Source organism: Vespa velutina, chromosome 5, assembly GCF_912470025.1.
Source record: "Vespa velutina chromosome 5, iVesVel2.1, whole genome shotgun sequence".
In the NCBI taxonomy this organism is placed as follows: Eukaryota; Metazoa; Arthropoda; class Insecta; order Hymenoptera; family Vespidae; genus Vespa; species Vespa velutina.
In genome coordinates this window covers 5,097,082-5,110,624 of record NC_062192.1, presented here as the reverse complement: position 1 = coordinate 5,110,624, position 13,543 = coordinate 5,097,082, and the positions used below count along the sequence as shown (strand labels likewise).

Here is a 13,543-nt window from a genome sequence, read left to right as displayed (position 1 = left end):
AATAAATAAACCTTCTCCTCCTTGTTCGTTTCCTCCTCGCTGGTAATCGCTTGAACTTGAAGACTCATTAAGGTTTTGCATATATTTCTCGTTTCCATAATGAGACTGGTTATATCTGCGTTAGGATGTTGTCCAAATGCTTCTGGTCTATCGACAGTCGGTAACGTCATGATAATGTCACGATAGAATTCCAAGGAGCCGTCTCGTGGTATGTAATATGTCGGGAGTGATGACAAACGATAATAAGGGATGGTTAGAACTTCGTCGGTGAAATATTGTTGGACATATGTCATCAACAACCGACGATCCCAATCATCGGTCACGTGACCGCCGTAACAAACACCCGCAATAAGATATTTCAAGGATTCCCAAGGTGTATCTGGGTATTCGTCCAAATACACCTGAAGTAGATTCTCCGATACCTGTATGATCGAATGCATAATATATTATACTCTTTTTTTTTCCATATAATTTTTCATCGTTCTTTCTTATATCTTTTAAATTAACCTCAAAGTCGGAATCGTTGAAGCTGTAAATGACATTCCAACCAAGTTGCTGGAATTTCTTTCGTTCAAGGAGAATCGAATGAAAGAAGACAAGAACGAAGAGGAGCTTCTTATACTTGGATTTCGCTTGACACACGTCGAATTGGGCCTCTGTAACGAGGCTATACAGTCGCTTCATATTGGCTTTCAATCCTTTAGGTGGTTCCGTCGTCATTTTTATCCCAGCTTGGAGTATCGATATCGGAAACTCAGGAGTTGGACTCGAACTAAGCCATAATCTATGAAACGATCGATACCCTTCTTTATCGATTCTACCATCTTCCATTTACTTTGATATCGTCGTTAGGAAATACCTAAAGTTCGGATTCAAAGCTTTGTTATTGATAAGGGTCTCAACGATCTTGTCCAATTTCGGCATCCAGCTGAGCGATAAGTGGCAATTCGCTAGGAAAACCCATAATCCCTTTTTTGCACCAATTTGTATCATTCTGAAGATAAAAGTTAACATTATAGAATTAACGAATAATAATAATAATATTAAAAACAGACTTAGTTGCGACAGGTGCCTGTCCTTGACCCAAGGATAGACTCATAAATTTGTCCATCATTTGTTGGCTTTCTGCGAGTTGCATTAATATGCTCGTGGGATCTACACCGGGTGAAAGGACAAAAATCAATGGTGTCTGAGCAATGGAATCGTCCAAAACTGCTTTTAAGTCGAGTACCGGTGGTTCGACAAATTTCTGATCCACGTTTCGTATGATAAAGTTTGCAATTGCGGAAGACATTCTGTCGGGTCGACAACTACGTATAATCATCATTCTTTGAAATGCTGTACAGCCCTCTTCCAATTCGCCAACGAGTGAAGTATTTTCCGGTTCCGTACTAATATACCTGATTGTGAATAGTCGAAAAATAAGGTCGAAGGAACGATATAAAGGGACTAGGGAAAGAGACAGAGAGAGAGAGGGAGAGAGAGAGAGAGGGAGAGAGAGAGGGAGAGAGAGAGAGAGAGGGAGAGAGAGTTTTATTAAATTAATAAAGAGCCAACCAATTGTGCCAATCCCGCGAGTATTGTTCGAAGGACGAAATCAAACCGTGAAATCCTGGAAGTTTGTCGAGTTCCGTTATATTGTCCCAAGTTTCCGGAGGCAACCACGGTACAGGCTTGTCCGGTTGATTCTCTCGATCCAGAACGATCCCACCTCTAAGAAGAAATGCATATTCCCAAGAGATTATCCTTCCTTCAGCGTTTAATATCTTAACGCACATATTGAAGGAAAATAATAGTTTATGTTTTTCGAATAATCCTCGACAGGTATTTCTGTTAATATACATTGAAATTAATATAAATATCTTTCTTTTTTTTTTTTATGTCTATCATCATTACAAATAAAGTTACTTGTATAGAGCGTAAGTATGATAATCATTAAGTTTCTCAATTCTATCGACAAGTTTTGTGCTCTTTGGACTTTTGTCAATGGACAACATGAACAGGGCGATGTATGAGTCAAGAGAAAATTGATACATCGGATCAATCAGACTCATATCTGTGAGAACGAAGAAAAGTATCGAAGCTCGTCGAGAACATGGTCGATAATCTTCCCTCGCTATGTCTATCTCTCGTTCGGTTTCTTCTGATGTCACTAACGATTCAGCTATGGATATCGATGTAGCCTTAGACGTTTGTAGAGTGTTGAGAAGGTCCAGGTCGTCGAGAAGGTTAGGTCCAGCCTCGCTCAGCAGACTACAAAAGGGATATCGCATGTTCTAGTCATCGAGAATTCCAGACATGATTCGCCTAATCGACGCTCTGGGAGCATTTACGAGGGAAATTCATTTAGGATAAGATCTTTAGAACATTTCGTTATTCAGCTTGATCGTCTCTTATCGATTATGTCGATGATAATAGTCTGAGATTTTGACGCCAAATATCTTTAGAATAATTCTCTTACTAACTTTTCTTACAATTGGCTAGTTTTTGCTAAGACGAAAAGTTTACAAACGAACTGACAAAAATAAAATAGCAAAAAGGAAAAGTTATCAGAATAAAATGAAGATATGGAAGAAGACAAAAAAAGAATATAAACAAAAGAAACGACTGTTAAGAATTTTGTGGAAAAGAAAATTCTGCGACAAATTGTGGTGTATAAAATACCAGAGAGAGAGAGAGAGAGAGAGAGAGAGAGAGAGAGAGAGAGAGAGAGAGAGAGAGAGAGAGAGAGAGAGAAATCAGAACAAAATGAAGGTTATAAAAAGACAAGAGAAATGTAAACAAAAGAAATGATAAAAGTGTAGAAAAACAATTCGGTGAATGGAAGATCTCACTAGAGAATTCTATCCTCCAGTTCCTTCAACGTCCGCTTGCCGGATGCGATCGTGAGGACGAGACTGTCCTTTTGTTCTTCAAGTTGCGGCTTCTCTTTCCTGACCACGATTCCCAAGAGTTGTGCCTCTAATCCTGCAAGTGTGGCAAAGGTGTGGTAAAGGGAAATGTCCGAGTCGTTGTTCTCACTCACTTGCATCAACGAGTCTCTTTCTCCTTCACCTTCCCTCTCTCTCTCTCTCTCTCTCTCTCTCTTTCTCTTTCTCTTTCTCTCTATATACAGCTTTCACGCACACACGTGAACAAGTATATACTCTGGCTCTCGATCTCTCTATTTCGGTGGTATACGCTAAGATAATTAGTTACCTTGTTCCTTAATGGCGAAGTTGCATAACGTCGTTTTAGTGGATATCTCCGGAGCGTAATGGGGGTTCGAAAGTTTCGTTGTGATGAACAGTCGAAATTTGGCATTGAAAGTGATCATCTTATCGTTAAACTTGATCATCACTTGATCACCTGTGTTGCGTATATAAACATAAACGTGATTATTTTAACACATACATATTTACATGTATGTATATTTACATTTTATATTAGACATTTAGATACAGCTGAATGCGTTTATATCTCGTGCGTTTCAAAGAGAAATGGGAACAAAGCGACGTGAAGTATTGTTTGGGTCGAATTAATTTCTAGCGTACTGAACGTAACGCGATAGGAAATATCAAATTGCGATTTGTTCGATAGGTAAAACGATAAAGAATTCGTAGAAGAGAGATAACAATAGTGAGTGAAGTGGGAGGTAGTCGGATGGGGGTGGTGGTGGTGGAGGGGGTGGGGAGGGAGGCTTTGACGTTTACCTGATTTGATAAAAGCTCTTTCCAGAATCGGATTCAGGGCTGGATCGAGAGTTTCCCCAACGTTCTCGAGCAAAACCGGCCAGCCAAACTGCAGTGCTTGTTCCAAAACTCTCATAAAGTCCGCTTGGCCAAAATCGATTACTCGCAGAGCCTGCAATAACATTCGGTAAAGACAAGGCGAAAAGTCACGTTCCATGGACGTTGCCTCATGGTCTTTGGAAAACCCGGTAAAGCGCGAAACTTTTCTCGAAAAACTCATGAGTAGTATTACGAAGAGAAAGAAGCGGAAAAAAGAAAGAATCTATCTATCTGTCTGTATGTATGTATGTATGTCTGTCTGTCTGTTGGCAGACAGACTTTTCGGGGAATAGAAAGAAAAGAATAAAGGAGAATAGTACATACATTCTTTGCCTCCATATTCTTGATCCACTTCACCGCTTGACATTGCGGATCGATTACGAGTGGCCATCTAGTGCCTCTCGTCACGATGATACCGTTCTCGGTACTAAACCCATCCGAAGGTAATCCCTGAATGTTCCACTCTCTGATCGTCGTGGGATCAGCTAGAAATTCCTTCACGTCGAGTCTAGGCGACATCGGGATTTCCTTCTCGTTTACCTTCGCGCGTTTCAATCATGCCCCGTTGTAATTTGAATAATCTCCGTGTAATTTACTTTCTAATGAGAGCGAGCTTCAACGTGTCGCCGACGTAGAATCTTAGTACTCGTGCCTCACCTCTTTCATCCAAATCGTGAATAGTTCGTCCCTGTAATTCGACACGAAAGGTCCCAAGTAAGACACGAAGGCCGTTGATATTAGACAGTCACCGGGTAACCAGTCGAAGAATTCTCCCAATGATTCTACCGTTTCCAACCATCGAATCCTTTCTCCTGACAGACCTTCGACCAGCATAGCCGCGCGATCTAATTTAACCTTCAACATCTCTGCCTGTCAATAGGAAGAATATCCTGTGTGAAATCTAAGCGTTTCATAAGAAATTAAATTAATAAGATAAAAAAGAAAAGAGATTTCTGCTTCCATCTCTTGCTTTATGAAGCATGCGTAAGATAGATAGATAGATAGATAGATAGATAAAGATAGAGAGAGAGAGAGAGAGAGAGAGAGAGAGAGAGAGAGAGAGAGAGAGAGAGTATTCCCTTGCCATTTTGATTAAATCCTGCTTTTCTTTCATCTTCGCGTCGTACATTTTCTGCAACGTTTCGAGATCCTCCTGTATCTTTTGCAGTTGCATCGTAGCTTCCGTCAAAGCAGCTTCCTTTTGCCGCAAAGATTCCAAGGCGGCCTCGAGTTTCTCTCTTTTTGGTGCTACGATCCTAGAGAGAATAATTTTACAGGATTATTTTTATAGAAAAGCATCGATCGTGCTTCCTCTTTTCTTTTTTTTAGTCAATCTAATGTAAGTACAAATGTAACTAGATAAATATATGCCATACCTATAGAGCTTTCCATATTTTTCCATGGCTATGACCCACATGCAAAGCGACTTGGCGGCGACCGAGACAACGCCTACTTTTACAGGATCGAATTCCGGATTGGTCGTATATTTTCCAATAGCTCTCAATACTCTATCCGATATATGATCCTTGTTGAAATCGCGTAGCTAAAAGTTAAAAGAGATAATATATCGTGATCGTCGTTCGAAAAAGTATATAGCTAGAAAGGAAAGATTCGAGAAAGGATTCGGTACGGTGTTAATGAAGTTCACGTCTCCCAGCTGACGCTTGGATTCCGCCCAGGTCGGTTCTGAGTTCTTTAGAATCATAACTGCCTCCATTACCATTTCGACCTTTGGTGGTGGTCGAGCGAAGGACTTTATTTCCGCCAAATCTTTCTTGTTCAACGCTTCCAACGCCTGAAAAGATAAACCCGTGATTTTATCTTCCACGCATGCCAGTTATTAAAACCAGCTCCTGTAATTCCAATTTCTCCACCGAGCGTAGGCAACCCATTCAAAGGCATTTCAGAATATGTTTACATAATCTCGGACGATAGCATTTCGATTAGCGTACTCTCATGCATCTATGTATTTTAATCCCTTTCATACACACATATATATATACGCGCTAGACTGCAATATATCAGGCCTATGCAGTCAAATGATGTCTAACGAATCGCTTGTACCGTGAAATTGTACGAGGTATTAAACGAGAAAAGGATACTTGCTTTCATAGCTTCATTCAAAGCTGGCTCGACAGTGGCCAAATCGGCACGTGCTATCTCTTCGAGCTTCTTACATTCTTTTTGTTCTTCGGCAATTCGAAGGGATTTTGCTGTGACCATTTTTTGAGCATCATCGGCGTCACGACGTTGATTCACTGAAAAATAATGTGTCATTGAATAAATATTAAGAAAAATGTTCGATGCTTGAAATAATTTTATAGATTTAATTTCACATTTACGGTGCCAAAATGAAATTTTTCTTAAACAAATTTACGAAATAAATCATTCAACGAAATGACAAAATAATGCTAAGAAAAGTGAACAGATATAGTCGAACAATTTTGTAAGATATTTTAAAAGATTTCAATAGAAGGATTATAAAAAATATTACATTTAACGTTTTTAATCGATCAATACATTTTAATGACAAAATTCATGTCACATATATTAATACGATTAAATAAATTTATTACAATAAAGATAATTAAAGACATCGATGGAATTACCTATCGTTACCAAGAATTCCTCGCATTCTCTAGTAGATGTCTGCACCTGTTCTTGCGTTATCTCCAACTCAGCGGCCATTTCATTGACCTTTGCCTGAGTATCGTCGATCTTGAAGATCCCACCGCGAAGTTTATTCGCTTGATCGGCCAAATTCTGTCTCTTTTTATTCATCATACTATGTGTGTAGGATAAAAAGGAAAAAAAAAAAACAAACAAAAAAAAAAGAAAACTCATAATAGAACTATGAAATGCTTGATTCATAGTAGCTAGTTGTAATTTTAAATTCTATCTCACTCTTTGTAACCAAAGACCAATTCAAGAAAGTTCGTAGGCGTGACGTAATTATATCGTTTCATTTCATTTGCCATACGAATGGAAAATCGCGAGACCATGCTATGAATCGAAGCAAATGTTGACGCGATTCCGTTCCGCATTCGTTCTTGTAATGGTAAAATCGGAATGGCTGTGGCGGATTGTCTTGGCTCCTAATATAATGAGAAATTTATATATATAATTTATATTATAGAAATTATTAATGTTTTTATATATATTTTTTTCTTTTTCTTATCGAATATTGTAATTAGAAAATGAAAAGAAAAAGAATGAAAATTAATAAAGAGAACGTATAGAGTTTGTGACTATTAATAAGGAAGGTCATAAAGAAGATCCTCGATATCGAAAGCAACCGATAAGAAAACGACGATGGGAGATGCGACGTGCCAAAGCGTCGTATCGTTCACGAACGAGAGAAACTATAAAGGGGAAAATAATCGGATTCTACGAAATGGTTGCGGAAACTCTCGCTACGGCCGATGAGAAGCAAGAGAAAGCGAGCTAGAGTGGATAGGAGGGTGAAAAGGAAGAGGGCAAGGGAGGAGAAAGAGAGGGGCGTCGATTTCTAGAATCGAATCTAGTCGAGTCGAATCGATCGGCTGGAAAAGGAGGAAAGAAGGAAGAAAGGGATGAGGAGAAAGAGGAAAAGGAGGAGGAGGAGGAGAAGAAGAAGGAGGAGGAGGAGGAGAAGGAGGAGGAAGAGAACTGCAGGCGGAACTCGCGAGACCCACCACTTTATTTTCGCCGGTGATAGTGAGCGTCAGATTGAGATTCATGAGGAACTTGTTGCCAACTTCGAGAAGAGCTTCCTTCGGCCATTCCAGAAACCAATCGATGGTCGTGCAATTGATCAGGGATGGGTATTGCCGTAATCTGTTCCTGAAGGCGTCCCCGATCGGACTCATGCACAATATCACGTGCATATTGGCGCGAACCCTTTCGATCAGGAAGGAATAGATCGATTCTACCGTTGGTATTATGCCGATCTTCGTAGCTTCTTTCATTAAACGATTTTTAATCTAACAATAAGGAAGAGGATTTATATGAGTTTATTGTTTCGAAAATGCTCTTATTGAAGAAACGAAAGATAATCCTCGATGATTTCATTCTATGCAAATTTGAGCGAACGAGTAATAGCTGAGAATAATAGTTCATTCTTTGCTATCTCATGATTTTCTTTTTCTTTTTTTTTTTTTCCCCCAATAGAAAAGATATTCCTTTTTAACGATCATGATTACGTAAAGGTAAAGGTAGTTTTATAGTGTTTACATTGATCGTATGGATACTTACGTCTTCCATTTCATCGGTTTTGTAGAGATTGGCTACTTCACCGGTGCTCAGCATATTGTTAACTATCTCGAGAAACTGTTCCTCCGCCACTTGGGTATCATTGAAGAGAAAACTAGTCGGCTTATTCTCAACTCCTGCCGTCGAGTAAAGCTTTTTCAGGTCCTCGCGGAATTCCATCACTCTGTATTGCTTCGTAACGATGATTTGAAAGGTGGTCAACTCGCACATGTAAGCTGCGATACGGGATACTGATTGTCTGCCACTACCTCCTATACCAACTAGTAACATGTTGCCTCGGGGCTATACAATTGTGGTATAACGATTGTCTTGAATTTCAGAAATCGATTAGACGATAGAATGAATTTGAATGATAACACCTCAAAGACGGATTTTTACATTTTACATTCATTTAGGATAGTTTATAATAAAGTAAACATTTGGAGGATGAAACATTTACTTTGTAGTCTTTGGGCCATTACAAACTTCTGACATGGAGATTAGTGTAGAAAGCAGACAGTCTTCCTCGGAATTTCCATTTAGTTTCCTATTCATCGATCATCGTTGAAAGGAAATAATGTCTTACGACGTATTTATTAAAGGTCTCTCTCTCTCTCTCTCTCTCTCTCTCTCTCTCTTTCTCTCCTATATTATAATCGCCCTAGTACACGCGATTATATTTTATGTTATAATAGTTAATGATAATTAATCAATGCAATTTCAATGGAAAGTTACGCAAATATAACTTTCAAGTTATTTATATAGAAATTATTTGATTAACAATTCGAAAGGATTTACGAGTGTTTCACGATACCTTCAATTGTATAAATAAAATAAAAACGGTTACATCGTATGGCGCGTTTGAGATAAACGTCTGCTTTCTTCAGTAAGAAAGAAGAAAAGGCACGTAGTATGGAATGGTTGTGATGCCCGTATTATATCATACCTGGTGCTCACGAATCACTGACCTGAGATATCACACGGACAATGCGGCATATATGCTCGACCGCGTCCTGAAAAAGAATGAGATCGAGGCGTACTACACCAGTAGAAGCGTTATATTCGTCCATTTGTTCCTCTATATGGCGTCTCACGGCGGCGATATCCACGAGATCCTCGTATATGTTCCAGGCATTCATAAAGTTACCTGCGCTCGCGTATTTTCTTTAGACAGTCTTTTTATAGCTTCATCGTTGCATTACGTATTACGATTCTAATTCAACGTTATGTTAACATATGCAATGATCTTTTATCTCTTTCTAGGAAACAATTAATTCATCGAGAAGAGAATTAAGTTCATTAGCTTAATTAAGATAATTTTGAATCTTTCGTTCAAAGATCGTTGGATGCTTACCAAAAAGAGGAATCGTTTTATCCGGACATACGCTTGTTATTGTTAACTCGAAATATTTACCAAGTAGTTCACCTATCTGTCCAAGGAACCATTCCGTGTCTCTAAAAAAGAAAAAGAAAGGAAATAATGATTAGATAAAATTAGAAATGTTTATTATTCTTTTTTATTCCATTTACTTCTCGTCGATGAAACGATCGCAAAAAACACGATAAGTTTCATGCATCCACAAACGTAGAAATGTATGAATTGAATATTGATGATCCTTGTGACTTCGAAGTAATCCTTGGAATATCTGTTGGAGTAAATACGATTGAAATTTTTTTTATTAATTTTTCAAAAATTCATATTTATATTCACAAAGTTTACCTTCGATATATCACGCAAATTGAAGATATAATGCATCTTGGCGGGTGTTGGTAACATTTTTAAGACAACGCGGTTATATAAAGTTATAGTGGCAAGCGTTATTGTATCGGCTGAAAGAAAAATCAAATTGAATTCGTAATTGCGAATAGAAATGATTTATCATCTTACCAATTCCCTTCACTTCCGAAGAAAAGTCTGCGATTTGTTGATTAAGCATCGTCCCGTATATTCGAATGATTTGTTTTTCACTGGGAAACGTCATATTAATGATATTAAATCTCGTAAGTAATCGATTTGAGATTATGTTACGACCACCACCAGGTGGACCCATTGCTGCTATTAATTGTATCTTTTGTATATATTTTTTCTGTTGATTCTGTCGATCGTACCTATTGGAAAGATTATCAACGCTTAGTCAGTTCGTTACATAAGTTTTAATATTCAGATGGGTCATTCGAATTCTCCTGGCAAATTCGTGAAAAGTGGAAGAGAGAATTCATACTCTCAAGAAAAAGTACATTTCGCCGCTTTTCTACGAACTCTTTGATTTACCACCTCTCGAAGTCGATCGGCGAACAGATCGGCTTCCCAACGGACTTTGGTAAAACTTTTTGATTTACCAGAATCCATAGTCGATCCACTGACGGATCAGTTCCAATGGTGGCTGTGCTCCGTACGTCTCTTTCATCGGCATGTTAAAGTCGTCCATAAAAGTTATCATCGTTTTATTGCCGACGGGAATGTAAACCGCTTTCGTGCGTTTCTCCAGTCTGCTCTCAATAGCTTCCTATACGTATAGAAAGCTCGTTGTTGAATATACCTTTTCATTGTTTCCGACGCCCATGAAAAATCTTTCGATATCATCAAAAGATATCATTAAAATTACCTGTACGTTATTAGATGTTGTTTGAGCAGACATATTTATAACGAGTAATCCATATTTGATATTATCCATGGATTCTAAAGCTGATCTTGCAATTGAGCTTTTTCCAGTGCCTACAGGACCAACCAGAAGGACAGGATAACCATTGATTAACAGATTGCTTACGATGTAATTGTAGCGAACAGTGTCCACCGTCGGTACAATTATATTGTGAAATGGTGTCCTAAGGAAGAAAAGACCTTACTTTTTTTTTTTTCTTTTTTTGGATTCGTTAAAGGAGAGATAAAGGAAAGAAATTAAATTAAAAAAAAAAGAAAAAGAAAAAGAAAAAGAAAAAGAAAAGATTGGTCTCGTAGGATAAAAAAGAAATTGTTCGAAGTAAATTTAAAGCCTTTTGTTCTTACCCCGGTTGAAACCTCCAGGCATGAGATAATTTTTCTTCCCACGAAACGAAGCTACGCTGACGCACGTCTACGTAATATTCGTAGATGGTATCTCTCAAGGGAAATGATCCTTCTAATTCTCTTATGAAATTGTCCATCTTTTGACGGCCCTCTTCATCAACTGAGGCACACAGTGACCATATCATGCTGTAATACCGATAGGAAATTTATTCCTTCGAAATGAATTATATAGAACTTAAAGCGGTTCACAGTTAAACCGATCATCCATGATCAATGGCGAAAGAGGTATTCGTTCGTAATCCGACATACGTTTGGCGATTCAAAAGGAAATTGCAATTAATGGGACGAGAGAAAGCTGTAAATCCAAAATGGATAGTATCCAAAAAGCCGACAAGTATACGTAAGTATAGTTTTCTTATTGCGATTGCATCGTTCGAAAGAAAAAGAAAAAGGAAGGTGCAATCCGGCGAATGTGGAATATCGTTTAGATGCAAGAAGAATCAAGAAATTTATGGAAGAAACTCGAATCAGCCGCTAGAACGGTACAATTGATATTTTGGATGGTGTTGGTCGGAAAAAGTAGTTTACCAGAAGAGAAACCAGATCTTGCAAATGGTGGAGAACGCCTCTTCGTCGTTGCCAACTTCGGCGCTGGTCTTGGGTCTGGCGAGCACATCGAGAAGCTTACAGAGGGACTGAATGGAATTTAATTCAGGAACTGGCACGAGTTCCTCGCACTTGTGATGCTTAAATTCCAACGTTATGTCGACGAAACGATCGAAGAGTTCTTTCATCTGATAAGTTCATTTGTATTAAGCTATAATTATTATTTTGGTTTTTATTTTTTCTTTTCATTTTTAATCAGAGCAATATCCTTTACATGTTCAACGAAGACAGGTTCCTTCTCGTGGCTCTGTAACCAAGATTTAACGAGAGGACGCCAACCAAGATCCTTGTAATCGTTATAAACCATACCTGCCCTAGAAACGGTGGCAGGAGAGGCAACACAGAGATCCTGAACCTCGAACAACAAGGACACTTGTTTCGGCATCGTGATTCGCTCGTTATTGATCAGCGTCAAGATCTATGTATATATGTATGTATGTATGCGCCAACGAAAATTTCACGATAGTAGAAGGAAACGATATTTAACGTACGAGCAGATAATAACTTCGTTTGGAATAAGCCGAGGGAAACCTACTTTGTTATCGTCCATAACACTGTTCATATTTTCGATCCACACGGCATCGACAGGCCCGTCAAAGAGAATCCACTTTTCGTCGGGCGACTCGCCTGTAACGATAATAAAGCATGATTCACCTTTGTTTAAATTTTTTTCTTTCTTCTTCTTCTTTCTTTTTTCTGTGTGCGTGTGTGTGTGTGTGTTTTTTTTGTTCTTTTTTTCTTTTAAATCGTCGAAAATATGTTTCTCGTCGATCTTTTTGGTTTTTCAATGTTTTCCGTCCCTTCGATTTTTATTATATTATTTAAACAAATGGGATTAATCACGCGATGACATCGTAATGGCCTAACGTAAAAATGACCCTCTTTGTTAGAAGTTCAATTCGAGAAGAGATAAAAGCATTTTACTGGAGCAGGTCTTCCGCATGATCGACGATATTACTCCATCAAGCCACTCTCCGGTCGAGAGATTGTATTCGCCATAGAGCTCGCTGAGGTTCAATGCTTTAGGATTAATTGGATAGACATGAACGGCGTTGTAACCCGGTTTTTCATCGTTCTTCATTCCGCTCATCGTATTTTGCAATATTTTCCATGTGACCGTCTTCGCAGTGTTCGATTCACCGACAATCATCGTCGAATGTCTCGAATTTTTCGTCTCGTAAAGTTGAATCACTTTTGTGATTATCAAAGGAATCGGCTACGAACGAGGTCCATTTTATTTGAATTGGAGAGAATAAAATCATATAGGAATAAAATAGATATTCTATCAACAAGGAATTACTTGTAGCTTTAACTTGATAGCCTCTTTAGTAATATAACCAATGATTTCCTCGTAATCTACGGTTGGCACGTCTACGGTAGGAAATAGATCGGTGGTGATTCCAAGGAAGAGAGGCAGATCGTTGGACGTAAGTTTCGCCACGTTCATGTCTTTCATCGCAAGAATGATCACCTGCATTTCGATGAGATATTCGTTATCGGTTCGTTCGAAATCATCCCCGAAACGACGTCGTAAATTATAAGAAATGAAAACGATCGAACATGGGATAATATTTTATTGCAATTTTTATTTTTATTATTTCCATTTCTCGTTTACTCGCCTCGTCGTCAGCTAAATTCGGATGAAGACGTTTCTTCCAGCCGGCGTATCGAGTCAAAGTCACTATACCTCTTAATCCAAAATCATAGTGATACTGTTTGCTCAATTGTTGTTGTGCCAAGGTATACAAGGTAAAGACCTATAATATATATTTTTAAAAAATTTTGAAGTATTCTACAATTTTGATTATAAATTAATCCGAAGTGAAGTTGGATCGATAATAACCTTCCGAGCAAGTACGCGAGTTTCCTG

The 13,543-nt window shown here is 38.4% G+C and overlaps 1 protein-coding gene across 1 annotated transcript in view; it reads right to left on the bottom strand.

The window, feature by feature from the left end:
* Window positions 1-13,543, bottom strand: part of LOC124949418 (dynein axonemal heavy chain 2) — a 75,813-nt gene that overhangs the window by 2,467 nt on the left and 59,803 nt on the right. The window contains exons 28-61 of the mRNA XM_047494419.1: window positions 13,517-13,543; window positions 13,293-13,430; window positions 12,974-13,144; window positions 12,598-12,889; window positions 12,209-12,300; window positions 11,888-12,091; window positions 11,596-11,801; window positions 11,008-11,193; window positions 10,607-10,826; window positions 10,341-10,507; window positions 9,889-10,109; window positions 9,721-9,830; window positions 9,531-9,646; window positions 9,355-9,455; window positions 8,969-9,147; window positions 8,004-8,303; window positions 7,445-7,732; window positions 6,675-6,865; window positions 6,380-6,555; window positions 5,877-6,028; window positions 5,401-5,565; window positions 5,147-5,313; window positions 4,855-5,026; window positions 4,428-4,640; window positions 4,095-4,310; window positions 3,693-3,843; window positions 3,199-3,348; window positions 2,835-2,967; window positions 1,909-2,253; window positions 1,558-1,830; window positions 1,056-1,400; window positions 860-994; window positions 508-784; window positions 12-422 (exon numbers count right to left, since the gene is read on the bottom strand). The exon at window positions 13,517-13,543 is cut by the window's right edge and continues 262 nt beyond it. Of these exons, the coding sequence (XP_047350375.1) occupies window positions 12-422; window positions 508-784; window positions 860-994; window positions 1,056-1,400; window positions 1,558-1,830; window positions 1,909-2,253; window positions 2,835-2,967; window positions 3,199-3,348; window positions 3,693-3,843; window positions 4,095-4,310; window positions 4,428-4,640; window positions 4,855-5,026; window positions 5,147-5,313; window positions 5,401-5,565; window positions 5,877-6,028; window positions 6,380-6,555; window positions 6,675-6,865; window positions 7,445-7,732; window positions 8,004-8,303; window positions 8,969-9,147; window positions 9,355-9,455; window positions 9,531-9,646; window positions 9,721-9,830; window positions 9,889-10,109; window positions 10,341-10,507; window positions 10,607-10,826; window positions 11,008-11,193; window positions 11,596-11,801; window positions 11,888-12,091; window positions 12,209-12,300; window positions 12,598-12,889; window positions 12,974-13,144; window positions 13,293-13,430; window positions 13,517-13,543 (6,690 nt within the window). The remainder of the gene's footprint in view (window positions 1-11; window positions 423-507; window positions 785-859; window positions 995-1,055; window positions 1,401-1,557; window positions 1,831-1,908; window positions 2,254-2,834; window positions 2,968-3,198; window positions 3,349-3,692; window positions 3,844-4,094; window positions 4,311-4,427; window positions 4,641-4,854; window positions 5,027-5,146; window positions 5,314-5,400; window positions 5,566-5,876; window positions 6,029-6,379; window positions 6,556-6,674; window positions 6,866-7,444; window positions 7,733-8,003; window positions 8,304-8,968; window positions 9,148-9,354; window positions 9,456-9,530; window positions 9,647-9,720; window positions 9,831-9,888; window positions 10,110-10,340; window positions 10,508-10,606; window positions 10,827-11,007; window positions 11,194-11,595; window positions 11,802-11,887; window positions 12,092-12,208; window positions 12,301-12,597; window positions 12,890-12,973; window positions 13,145-13,292; window positions 13,431-13,516) is intronic.